Source organism: Callithrix jacchus, chromosome 8 (assembly GCF_049354715.1).
Source record: "Callithrix jacchus isolate 240 chromosome 8, calJac240_pri, whole genome shotgun sequence".
Taxonomy (NCBI): Eukaryota; Metazoa; Chordata; class Mammalia; order Primates; family Cebidae; genus Callithrix; species Callithrix jacchus.
This window is the reverse complement of record NC_133509.1, coordinates 136,726,905-136,740,478: the sequence shown is the minus strand read 5'-3', so window position 1 is coordinate 136,740,478 and position 13,574 is coordinate 136,726,905. Positions and strand designations below refer to the sequence as shown.

General features: G+C 43.1%; 1 protein-coding gene and 1 non-coding gene across 15 annotated transcripts in view; both read right to left on the bottom strand.

The window, feature by feature from the left end:
* The window catches only part of PPP2R5C (protein phosphatase 2 regulatory subunit B'gamma), a 170,837-nt gene that overhangs the window by 120,258 nt on the left and 37,005 nt on the right, over positions 1-13,574 (bottom strand). For 4 of the 14 annotated variants that reach the window (XM_078335781.1, XM_078335778.1, XM_078335782.1 and 1 more), the window contains exon 1: positions 2,605-2,779. The exons of the other annotated variants lie outside the window; for them this stretch is intronic. In XM_078335781.1, coding sequence (XP_078191907.1) covers positions 2,605-2,698 — 94 coding nt within the window. In that variant the 5' untranslated portion in view covers positions 2,699-2,779. Of the gene's footprint in view, positions 1-2,604; positions 2,780-13,574 lie in introns of those variants that run through there. 14 annotated transcript variants of the gene reach the window in all.
* LOC118145288 (U6 spliceosomal RNA) lies at positions 8,702-8,811 on the bottom strand. Its single transcript, XR_004730414.1, has one exon. It is a non-coding gene; the product is annotated as a U6 spliceosomal RNA (small nuclear RNA).

Sequence of the window (13,574 nt, the reverse complement as noted above, 5' to 3'; positions counted from 1 at the left end):
GACAGGGGCTGCAACCTAATCATTTTAATGACCCTCAGCACTTGGCACACAGGAGCTGCTCAATGGATGTTAAGCTAAGACTCTAAAGTCCAATAAATAAACCAAATTTTGCTAAATCTCACCTTAATAGGCTGCTCCAAAAAGTCTTTATGAGTAAATCAAGTGTTCTTCAAATTCTGAAATTAGAAATTACCCCCACTGCTCGAGTCAGAAGTTACTCCTAAGTCTCTGAAAGTTATCCCTTCTTGAAAAACCTCGTCTCTTTCAGGTTAATACACTTTACCACCTTTCCCCTGCACAACTATATAGCAAGGAACTGGCAGCGACACATCCAAACCGGCCATAATAAGGCCTCGGAATCAAAAGCAAAAAAAATTAATGAGGTTTAAGACACAACATCAAATGATTCTATTTCAGTATAAGTTCATAATTTAAAAACTAAGTAATATGTTAGGTGTCTAATAAAAACCAGAAAACACAAACCACAAGGATTTATGTTATTTACAAGTGGGTACTTTAAAAGTATAAAAATTTATATTTTATATGCAGTCAAATTACCTTACTGCTAACTCGTTTTTAAGAACTAATTTGGCCGGGTACAGTGGCTCTTACCTGTAATCCCAGCACTTTGGGAGGCGAGGTGGGAGAATCGCTTGAGCCCAGGAGTTTGAGACCAACCTGGGCAACATGGCGAAACCCCACCTCTACAAAAAATATGAAAAATTAAAGGCTGGGGATGGTGGCTTATGCCTGTAATCCCAGCACTTTGGGAGGCCAAGATGGGCGGATCATGAGGCCAGGAGATTGAGACCATCCTGGCCAACATACTGAAACCCTGTCTCTACTAAAAAAAAAAAAAAAAAAAAATTAGCTCGGCATGGTAGTGCACGCCTGAAGTCTCAGCTACTCGAGAAACTGAGGTGGGAGAGTTACCTGAGCCCGGGATGTGGGAGCTGCAGTGGGCTGTGATCATACCACTGTACTCCAGCCTGGGTGACAATGTGAGACCCTGCCTCCAAACAAACCAACAAACAAACAAAGCCGTCTAACTTAAATCAAACAATTACATTTTGTTCTTGCCCACTTGGTTCTTGCAGGTAAAATACCTGAATGTTACCTGTAGGCAACCTTTGCTTTTTACTGGGTGCACTACCAAAACGGTAAATTCACAGCCCGTGCATACAATTTGGTCATTGAATGCTGATTGCCACCTTCATTAAAGATAGTTTGGAGAGCCGGGTTCGGTGGCTCAAGCCTGTAATCCCAGCACTTTGGGAGGCTGAGGCGGGTGGATCACGAGGTCAAGAGATCGAGACCATCCTGGTCAACATGGTGAAACCCCGTCTCTACTCAAAATACAAAAAATTAGCTGGGCATGGTGGCGCGTGCCTGCAATCCCAGCTTCTCAGGAGGCTGAGGCAGGAGAATTGCCTGAACCCAGGAGGCGGAGGTTGTGGTGAGCCGAGATCGCGCCATTGCACTCCAGCCTGGGTAACAAGCGAAACTCCGTCTCAAAAAAAAAAAAAAAAAACATAGTTTGGAGAGAAAAGCAACACCCATTTCGTTCCAGCAGATTGGATATTTGTGTGCTTTTATCGTCCCTGGGTACACCCTAGGATCTGAAAAGTTTAATGCCCTTAAAAGAGATTCCGAGAAACTGTTTTGTTGGGGTGCAGCTCATAAACTATAAATTCTAAAGTGATCTGATGAAGCTTAAAATCGTTTTTCTACTTCACCCAATTATGACCAAAAACATCATATATCTTAAAATACCAAGAATAAGTAAGCTACTACTCTGATACCTACAGTTTAATATACCACGAATTACTACAGTAACTGTGCTTTTAAGCTAAGTTTTGAATGCAAAATATACATAAAAAGAGACAGACTAATTATTAAAACAGTGATCTCTACACACCTTGAAAACTTGTTGCCATTTAAAATTTTTAAAGTCAAATGGCAATGCAGAGACTATTTAAATGCAAAATATTTCCTAACAGTCCATGAAAATGCTAACATTTCAAAAATTATGACCCACAATAGATTTCAATATTTCAATGCAGAGCATATTTCTCTTTCAGGCTCCCTGGCAAGAATGAAAACGATTCTTTCAAAGGAAGTTCTTTCCCAAGGAATTGTGCATATTTTCTGAGTGCAATTCATCTTCAATTCAGAGATGTGTCCTCGACAAAACCTTTGCAGCAGTAAGCAACCCAGATGTAACAGAAACTCTGCGTACCGACAACTTGGCCCGGCGCGACGGGCCCGCCTCTCCGTCCTACCCCCACCCAATACCTTCCCTGGGCAGTGACTTCACATCCTTTGACATCAGCACAGCTTTGAAAGGGGGATGGGAGAGCGAGCAGAAAGCAGAAAAACCAGCTTTGAACTATGCATGCAAGGCCTCTTCCGAGCCTCAAATTCTGTAAGTAGTTCGTAAAATGCCAAACTGCAGTGCCACACCCAGCCTCCTCCGGTTCAGTCTGCAGCGTAAAGGGTCAGTTCTGCTAGAAAGGACTTCCTGCTTTTCTTATCGGAAGCACAATAGCCATTTATTAACTACCCACGGAAGGCTCCGATTCAGTGAGACACACAATAACTTACCTCGAATATGGAGAAGGGCCACGGGCTGGAAAGGCCCATTGGAGTTGGCCGCATCCACCACCATCCTGCTGCCCGCTTTATTACATGTCAACATCTAGACTTCAGCGGGAAAGGCAATGGGCTCCTTAAGGCAAGAAACCAGCCTCCATTTTAGTTTTAAAAAAAAAGACAAACTGAAGCTCTCTGCAGCTGGAGGGAACTGGCTGGTTCGTGATGTCAGCAGGCATGAAGCTCGCTGATTGGCCGGAAGCTGCAACTTAAAATGACACTAAAAAAAAAAAAAAAAAAAAAAAACCTGCAAGCGGAAAGAGCGTTCTGTTTGGCTGTCAGCATGCATTAAAAGCTTGGGCATTTTCCGGCTTTTTGCAGTCTTCGTTTCTCAGTAACTTTCAGGCAAAGATCCCATCTCTTAGGGGAAAGGACTGGAGGCCACAACCCTGGCCAGACTATAAACAAATGACTCTGAGGGAGCTACCAAAAAAAAAAAAAAAGTGTGTGTACGTCTGCGTGAACTTCAGCATTTCCCAGTTAGGGAGCCCACAGTCCTTTTATACCCACCTGTGCGACTTCCACTGCCTAGTTCTAATTATCTTAATATCTGCATCTTATGTAGGATTCTGGCAACCAAGTTTTTTTTTTTTCCTTTACAAATGGCTATTCTAATATTACACAATTCTAATCCATTAGTTTGGACTCTTATTCAGCTTTCCTTACCTACAGGGCAAATTATTAACTTATGATCCCAAACACATTTTTTCTTGAGATCTGTTTTTTTTTTTCCCTGAAAAAATTAAGCTTAAAAACTTACATGGAAAATGAAAGGTGCTTTATATTCGATAGCTAGAAAGTGACACAAATTGAAGTATTTCTATCACTTGGCCGTGGGAGCAAAAGGCATAAAATAAAATGCAGCATGCTTATTTTTGTATTGCAAAGATGCTGACATATTAAATACTTTTTAAGTTTTAGATATTTTGTTTAAAGATATTTCACTTATTTTTATGGGGCTATTATTAAAAGCTACTATTCAGATCTTAATTTTCTATCTTCAAAAAAGGTTACTGTAAAAAGCTATTCCAAGGAGAAAAACATTCTGGAGTACTGTAGGATCCCATGAGGGGGTGTGGTGAGATGATTCCCTACAAAAATCAGTGTTATTAGTAGTTCCAAATGAAAACAAACTCTAAGATAAGCCTCTCTGGCAGGCAGAACTGAAAACATTCCTCCTTTCTTCACACCAACAAGAAAGTTTGTCCAAACGATGGCTCCCCGCACACAACTCCCCCACCCTCTTCCCCGCTTGTGAACAATGCAGAAGCCCTTTAGTTCCTAAACATAATTCATAGGCAAGTAAGAAACACCTGAAACACAGCTAGGGTTTGAGGTTACAGCTGCAGGTTCGGTGCCAGATGCATTCAACGAGTAAGGGAGCTGCTGCCACCTTTCAGGACTGCCTCACAAGAAGGAATGGAGCTCTCATTACGTGCACCAGTAGCAATTAAAGTAAATAAATAGATAAAAGCAAGCCAGATCCCACCCTTCCCTCTCTTTCCCCAGAGCTGACAGACACTGCTGGATTCCATGGCTGGCCAGGAGATGATCTGATTTCTAGCACGAGGGCAGCGGGCACCGCACCACCTGAGCAGGATGCCGGCCTCACACCTGCCCTGGCTTCGCTGCTATCTGAACGGCAAATGTAATTTTTTTTAAAAAAGGAGGGGGGGGCACATGCTTTCAGTTGGGTAACAGAAATTTAGATCTTAGCTGCCCTCTTGCCTCTGAGCCTTCACTGCTGACCTCTGGGTTGTCTGTCTGGAGGGGACACCAATGACCACTATGAAGCACTGACGCCGAACCTCACTGCCACACACCCCGGGCCTCCTCCTCCTCCGAGTGATGCCAGATGAACTCAGCCACAATTAGGAATGAGGCATTCAGGGGCTTAGGAAGGAGCCAGGAGCAGATGCTTATTGAAGATCTGGGCTTTAAAGAGACAGAGACCTGCCCTCCAATGATTTAATATTTCATACAAGATAAGATGAAAAAATGTGCCTGTCCTAAGACTGTGCTGATGAATGGGAACAGAGAAATAAGGGGAAGGATCCTAAGAGCTTTATATATATATATAATATACGGAATAGGAGAAGAAACAGTGAAGACACTTTTTGATGTATTTTTCCTAATGATCTCAGATCAAAGGATCTCGCCTTTATTAGTGATTTACCCCACGCTGTTTCGAAACCTTATGCATGTAAAGTGGTTCTTTAAAGAACTCCAAAGCTGTTCTGGCCATCACTGATAAAACAGACTCTAGGATAGAAATAAATAAACAAATAATATGAGGGAAGAAAAAAAGACTTGATTAAAGGTAAGGTATACTTCTGAATTGGAAATGTAAATACTGTAGATATGCTGATAATATTCCCCAAACTGATCTACAGGTTTAAAGTATTTCCAATTAAAGCTCAGGTGGACCTCTATTTTCCAGGTACTTAACAAAACGATTCTAAAGTTCACCTGCAAAAATAAAAGAACAAGAAGAATGAGAACACTACTAATGGGAAAGGCTGGTCCTACCAACTCTAAAGCTGTGGGATTACTGACAGTGTGACGGGGCAAAGAGGCAGCTGAATGGAACAGAAGCCACAGCCTCAAACTGGGAACTATGTTGACACAAATGTAATATTGTAATAAAGAATGTGTCTCAGATCAGTGGAAGGGGAAGAGTTAGGTAAGTGTTGGCAATCTTGGGGCAGACAACTGATTAACCACATGCAGAAAAAGGCAGTTTAAGCCTTTTAACATCACACCAAAAGAAAGTTTGAGATGGCTGAAACAGTTAAATAAAAATAAATCAAAACCATACGCCCCAAATCCTCTAACTCTTAGAAGAAAAGGAAAGTAAATAATCAATTCTCAAGCAAAACAAAAAAAAGGAACACTTAAATACCTCTGAACAAACCGCTCAGGAATAGCGCTCACATTAAAAACGACCAATTTCTGTGGTTTGGTTTTTTGGAGGCAGGGTCCTGCCCTGTCACCCAGGCTGGAGTGAAGCGGTATGATCTCCGCTCACTGCAGCCTCAGCCTCCTGGGCCCAAGTGACCCTCCTGCCTCAGCCTCCTGCAGAGCTGGTACCACAAGCTTATGGCACCACACTTGCTCATTTTTTTTCATTTTCAGTAGAGATGAGATTTCTACAATGTTGCCTGGAATAGTCTTTAACTCCTGGGCCCAAATGGTCCTCCAGCCTCGGCCTCCCAAAGTGCTGAGACTGCAGGCATGAGCCACCATGCCCAGCCTTAAAATCATAAATTTCTGTATGTTCCCTGCAAAAGCAAGCCAAAGGAAATATAAATGCTATACATACAAGGAGTTAATAATGTTATTATAATTGAGTAAAAAACAATCATTGAAAAATTGTGCCACTATCTGCAATAGCAAAGACTTGGAACCAACCCTAATGTCCATCAGTGATAGACTGAATAAAGTCTATCAGTCATGGGGCACATATACACCATGGAATACTATGCAGCCATAAAAAAGGATGAGTTCATGTCCTTTGCAGGGACATGGATGAAGCTGGAAACCATCATGCTCAGCAAACTAACACAGGAACAGTAAACCAAACACTGCGTGTTCTCACTCATAAGTGGGAGTTGAACAATGAGAACACATGGACACAGGGAGGGGAACATCACACACCGGGGACTGTCAGGGGGTGGAGGCAAGGGGTGGGAGAGCATTTGGACAAATATTGAATGCATGCCGGGCTTAAAAACTAGATGACGGATTGACGGGTGCAGCAGACCACTGTGGCACATGTATACCTATGTAACAAACCTGCACGTTTGGCACATGTATCCCAGGACTTAAAAACAAAAAATAAAATTGTGCGAAGATACACATGAACACAGAATTTGCCATCTTCACTGTTTTTCAGCATACAGCACGTTCAGTGTCACGCTGCCCTCACTGCCATCCAGCCACGGAACTCTTCATCTTGCAGAACTGACACTCCATTCCCCATCCTAGTCCCAGCAACCACCATTCTACTTTCAGTCTCCATCAACTTGTCTACTCTAGGGACTCCGTATAAGGGGATCTTACAGCATTTGTCCTTTTGGGACTGGCTTCTTTCATTTAGCATAATGTCTGCAAGGTTCATCCATGTTGTAGCAAGTGTCAGAATTTCCTTCCTTTAAAGGGCCAAATGATATTCCGCTGGTACAGACTAAAGTTGCTGTCCACTGTGAGTAGTGCTGCCATGAACGTGGGTCTACAAGTACCTGCTGATGCCCCTGTTTTCAGTTCTTTGAGGTGTATATCCAAGCTAATTCCATTTTTATTTCTTTCCCATTCTGTTTATTTATAATTGATGCATAATAACTATACATAGTTTTGAGGCATAGCTGTAATATTTTGAGGAACTGCCATACTGTTTTCCACAGTGGCTGCGCCATTTCACATTCCCACTGACAGTACCTGGGACTGGGCGTGGTGGCTCACACCTATAATCCCAGCACTTTCTTTGGGAGGCCGAAGCAGGCAGATCACTTGAGGTCAAGAGTTCGAGACCAGCCTGGCCAATATGGTGAAGGCCTATCTTTACTAAAAATAAAAAAATGAGCCGGGCCTGATGGTGTATGCCTGTAGTCCCAGCTACTTGGGAGGCTGAGGCAGGCTGCAGTGAGCCAAGATCACATCACTGCACACCAGCCTGGCTACAGAGTGAGACTCCATCTCAAACAGGAGACAAAACAGCACCCAACAGTTCCAATTTCTCCATGAGGATACTAACACTTATTTTTTAAAACTTATTTTTAATTTTTGTGGGTACATAGGTGTATATATTTAAGAGACACATCAGGTGTTTTGATACAGGCATGCAATATGAAAGAAGCACATCATGGACAATGGAGTATTTGTCCCCTCATGCATTTATCCTTTGAGTTACAAACAATCCCATTCCATTCTTCATGTTATTTGAAAATGTTCCATTAAATTATTGTTGACTATAGACACCCTGTTGTGCTATCAAGTAACAGGTCTTATTTATTCTAAATTTTTTTCTACCTATTGACCAGCCCCCCTACCCCCCACTATTCTTCCCAGTCTCTGGTAATCATTCTACTCTCTATGTCCGTAAGTTAACCTGTTTTGATTTTTAAATCCCAGGAATATGTGAGAACATGTGATGTTTGTCTTTGTGTGCTTGGCTTATCTCATTTAACATGAAGATCTCCAGTTCCATCCATGTTGCAAATGACTGGATCTCATTTTCTTGTTCATTCATCTGTTATTGCTTCCAAATCTTAGCTATTGTCCACAGTGCCACAGACACCTCTCTGATACACTGATTTTCTTTCTTCTGGGCGCGTGCCCAGCAGTGGGATCGCTAAATCATATGGTGGCTCAACTTTCTGTTTTTTGAGCAACATCCAAACGTTCTTCATGGTGATTATACTAATTTACATTCCCACCAACAGTGTACAAGGGTTCCCTTTTCCCCACATCCTCTCCAGCATTTGTTACTGTCTTTTGGATAAGCCATTTTAACTGGTATGAGATGATATCTCATTGTAGTTTTGATTTGCATTTCTCTAATGAACAATGATGCTGAGCACCTTTTCATATGCCTGTTTGCGATTTGTGTGTCTTCTGAGAAATGTCTACTCAAATCTTTTGCCCATCTTCTAATCAGATTTTTTTTTCCTATAGAGTTGTTTGAGCTCCCTATGTATTCTGGTTATTGATCTCTTGTCAGATGGGTAGTTTGCAGATATTTTCTCCCACTCTTCGGGTCGTCTCTTCACTTTACTGACTGCATCCTTTGCTGTGCCGAAGGTCTGTAACCTCATGTGATCCCATTTGTCCCTGCTTGCTGTGGTTGACTGTGCTTGCGGGGCATTGCTCAAGGAATTTTTGCCTGGACCAACGTCCTGCAGATTTCCTCCAGTGTTTTCTTATAGCAGCGTCATAGTTTGAGGTCTTAGATTTCCTTAATCCATTTTGATTTGATTTTTGTACATGGTGAGAGAGGTCTAGTTTCATCCTTCTGCATATGAATATCCAGTTTTCCCAACACCATTTCTTAAAAATATAGACGTGCTTCAGGAATTTGCATGTCGTCCTTGCGCAGGGGCCGTGCGGATCCTCTCTGGATCACTCCAATTTTGGTGTATGTGCTGCTGCTGAAGCAAGCACTGTTTTTATTTTTAGAGACAGGGAGGGTCTTGCTCTGTCACTGTGGCTGGGGTGTAGTGGCATGATCTTGGCTCACTGCAGCCTTGACCCTCTGGGCTCAAGCAATCCTCTCACCTCAGCCTCCCAAGTAGCTGGGACCACAGGCACGTGCTACCACACCCGGCTAGTTTTTGTATTTTTAGTAGAGACGGGGGATGGGGTTTTCACCATGTTGCCCAGGCTGGTCTCAAACTCTTGATCTCGAGTGATCCACCTGCCTTGGCTCCGTTTTCTTTTTTTAAATAGTAGCCATCCTAGTGGGAGTGAAGTATCTCATTGTAATTTTGATTTTCATTTTCCTAATGATAGAGATGTTGAGGGTATTTTCATGTGCTTATTGGTGATATGCAGAAATTATATACTTTGGAGAAATTTTTTTTTTTTTGAGACAGAGTTTTGCTCTTGTTACCCAGGCTGGAGTGCAATGGTGCGATCTCGGCTCACCGCAACCTCCGCCTCCTGGGTTCAGGCAATTCTCCTGCCTCAGCCTCCTGAGTAGCTGGGATTACAGGCACGCGCCACCATGCCCAGCTAATTTTTTGTATTTTTAGTAGAGACGGGGTTTCACCATGTTGACCAGGATGGTCTCGATCTCTTGACCTCGTGATCCACCCACCTCGGCCTCCCAAAGTGCTGGGATTACAGGCGTGAGCCACTGTGCCCGGCTCCTCTTTGGAGAAATTTCTAAGTATTTCACACGTTTAAAAAATCAAGCTGTTTGGCTGAGTTGTAGGAGTTCTCTATATATTCTGGATATTAAGCCCTTATCAGTTACATGATTTTTCAAGTATCTCCTCCCATTCTGTGGCCTGCCTTTTCACCTTGCTGACTTGGCCCTTTAATGCAGAGAAGTTTTACATTTTTATGTACTCCAATTTATTTTTATTTTTGTTGCCTTAGCTTTTGGTGTCATAGGCAAGAAATCATTGCCAAATCCAGTGTCATGAAATCTTTCCCCAATGTTTTCTTCTCAAACATTACAGTTTTAACTCTTTTTGTTTTTTCTTTTCTTTGAGATGGAGTCTTGCTCTGTTGTCCAGGCTAGAGTGCAGTGGCATGATCTTGGCTCACTGAAACCTCCGCCTCCTGGACTTAAGTGATTCTCCTGTCTCAGCCTCCCGAGTAGCTTAGATTACAGGCGTGTGCCACCACGCCCAGCTAATTTTTGTATTTTTAGTAGAGATGGGTTTTCATCATGTTGGCCAGGCTGGTCTTGAACTGCTGACCTCAAGTGATACACCTGCCACGGCTTCCCAAAGTACTGGGATTACAGGCATGAGCCGCCATGCCAGGCAGGTTTTAACTCTTACGTTTAGGTGTTTAGTCCATCTTGATTAATCTTTGTATGTGTTGTGAAGGTAAGCGTCTTGCTTCACTCTTCTGCATGTGAGTACCCAGTTTTCCCAACCCCATTTGTTGAAAAGACTGCGTTTTCCCCACTGAATGGTCTAGGCACCCTTGTCAAAACTCATTTGGCCCCCTCTATGAGGGTTTCTTTCTGGGCTCATCTTTATGCCAGTAGTACAGTCTCGATTACTGCAGTTTTGCTGTAAGTTTTAAAATCAGAGTATATGAGTTCTTTCTTTGGCCTTCTTTTTTGAGACTGCTTATCCCTTTGATACTCCCTGTGAATCTTAGGATGGACTTTGCTGTTCCTGGAAAAGAATGTTGTAAAAGTTTTAATAGGAATTGCACTGAATTTGTAGATTATTTGGGTACTACTGACATCTTAACTATATTAAGTCTTCCAATCCATAAACAAGAGAGGTTTTCCCATTGATTGGTGTATTTTTTCTTTCAGTAACATTTCATAGATTGCAGTGTACAAGTCTTACAAATCTTTTCTCTCCTTGATAACTTTATTTCTATCTTACTCTTTTTGAGAGCATCGTGCTTTATTTATGGTTCTAAAATATGGGAAACTAATGCCAAAGGGATTATCCCACATACCTAGTGAAATGTTACACTTGTAAATTTATAATGAAAATACAAGTGCAAGAGGCAGTATTTAATCAGAAATAGTACGATCGTAAGAAGAATCATTCTCAAAACATCCACAGTGTCATCACGGAGTAGCATGGGTATGAATTTTTCTTATTGAAAATGGACATATAACAGTTGTGCATATTTGGAAGGGACATGTGATATTTTGATACCTGTTAACAATGTGTAATGACCAGGTCAAGGTAACTGAGGTATCTATCACCGCCGCATGTATCTTTTCTTTGTGTTGGAAACATTACAATCCTTCTCGTCTAGCTACTTTGAAATATATAATCAATTCCTCTACAATTCCTCTTGAATTCTAGCACTTATTCCTTCTGACTGTATTTTTGTAGCCCTTAACCACCTCTCTTCCTCCTTTCCTCCCCACCTTCCCTTCCCAGCCTCTGCAACCACCATTCTCCACTCTACCTCCATGACATCCCTTTTTTTTTCACCTCCCACATGAGTAAGATCACATGGTATTTGTCTCTTTGTGCCTGGCTTATTTCATGTAATACAATCTCCTCTCGTGCCATCCATGTTGCTGCAAACGACAGGTTTCTATTCTTTTTCGTGGCTGAATAATATTCCACTGTGTATATGTCCTACATTTTGTTTGGTCATTCATCCATTGATGGACACTTAGGTCGATTCCATTTCTTGGCTATTGTGAGTGGTGCCGCAATAAACATGGCAGTGCATGTGCCCCTGTGAGACGCTGATTTCCTTTCTTTTGGATATATACCCAGCAGTGAGGTTGTAGGATCATATGGATGTTTTTTTATTTCTGAAACTTCCTTGTTTCTTTTTCAGTATTGCCAAAACAAGAACATATTACTTTCAGAGCAATTACAGGTAATCTGAAATTAAAAGTGATTGTTTTATTATTCTATTTTTGAGACAGAGTCTTGCTCTGTTGTCCAGGGTGAAGTGGAATGGCTGATCTTGGCTCACTGCAAACTCTGCCTCCTGGGTTCAAGTGATTCTTGTGCCTCAGCCTCTTGAGTAGCTGAGATTACAGGTACATGCCACCATGTCTGGCTAATTTTTTGTACTTTTAGTAGAGATGGGATTTTCACCATGTTGCCCAGGCTGGTCTCGAACTCCTGAGCTCAGGTGATTTGCGTGAGGATCTAGGATGATAGGTTCCAGGATTATAGGCGTGAACCACCATGCCTGGCCAAAAGTAACAATTTTTTAAAAACACATATTTTTTTGAGACAGGGTCTCACTCTACCACCCTGGAACCTAGTGGCATGATTACAGCTCACTGAAACCTCAACCTCCTGAGCTCAACTGATCCTCCCACCTCAGCCTCCCATGTAGCTGGGACTACAGGCGCTCACCAGCATGCCTGGCTCATTTTTAAATTTTTTTGCAGGGACAGGGTTGTCCAGGCTGGTCTCAAACTCCTAGACTCAAGGGATCCACCTGTTTTGGTCTCCCAAATTGCTGGGATTACAAGCATGAGCCACCACACCTGGCCTAAAAATAATTTTTAAAAAGAGATATAGATTAAGTCGCTGCAGGGAGAATCCCTTAGTGAATACTGTCTCTTAGGCACATACTAAGAACAGAGAAAGGGCTACAATGGGAACCAAGGAAATCTGCCCCATAGGACTGAATGTGATGGATAAACGAGATCAGGTGTGTAAAAGACACAAATAAAAGTTAGCTGAAATGAGGCATGAAAAATGGAACCAACAGATTAGAGGAGGTTGACTCCCTGCCTTAAATCAGTTCTGAACCACCTGAATCTTCTCCTGTAAGTCTGTCACCTTTGCATTGAGTCTGTACGCTCACTGAAGCTATCAGGGCTCAACTGGTCTCCAGAGTACTTTCCTCACCGATGAAACAAACTCTCAGTAAATGCAACCCCGAAGAGGCTCATAATGTAACCACGTCACTCGCACTGGGACATAGTTTCATCACCTGCTCAGGAAGAGGCTAGACAGAGGGGACAGCTCAGCATGGGGAGAGGGACTGCCTTCAATAAGCTCCTGCTGGCCCTTTCCTCACCTGTAAAAAGGCGTATATGTGATCTCCCTAACCCCTCACGTTACAAGAAGCCAGCATCATATATGGAGGGCACTCCCCACACTAAGTTGACGGGGAGAGCTTGGGAGGGACTGAGGCAGGACACAACTAAACGCAGCTCCGGCCATCACAGCAAAATGCAGTAAGCAGTGGGCACTGTCCCACTAGAAAACACAGGCCATCTGCCAACAGAAAGACCCCTTCAGCTGCGGTGTGGGGATGCAGCAGAGCCTCCTGAGCAATCTCTGCTTAGGCGACCCTCATCCTGGCAAGCTTCCTCTTCCCGCCTGGTTTGTGGCTAGGATCACAAGCTCTCCCTCGGTCCAGTTCCTAGAGAATGGCTGGCATGCTGTTCCATCGAATGTCTGAATGAATGAATCAAGCAGTCGCACCCAATGCTGATCTTACAAAACCACCTTGCCACCCTTTACGCCTCTTCCCTGGAGCACATAATCAAGAGGGACACACCGTGAAATCATCTCAAGAACAGCACTCCCCACTCTCCTGAACACAGACCCCTTCCCAGGCCTCCCGTGATGCACTTGCTAAGGAGTGGACGCCTTCCACTCACTACCTGTGATCACGCCTACCCGCCTTCTGCGCTGGGCTCACAGCAGTGTCCTGAAGCTCTCCTGAGGCTGCGGCTGCATGTGAAGGGCTTGAGCGAGGACGGAGGAAGGGCGCTCTGCTGGGCCTGGCCC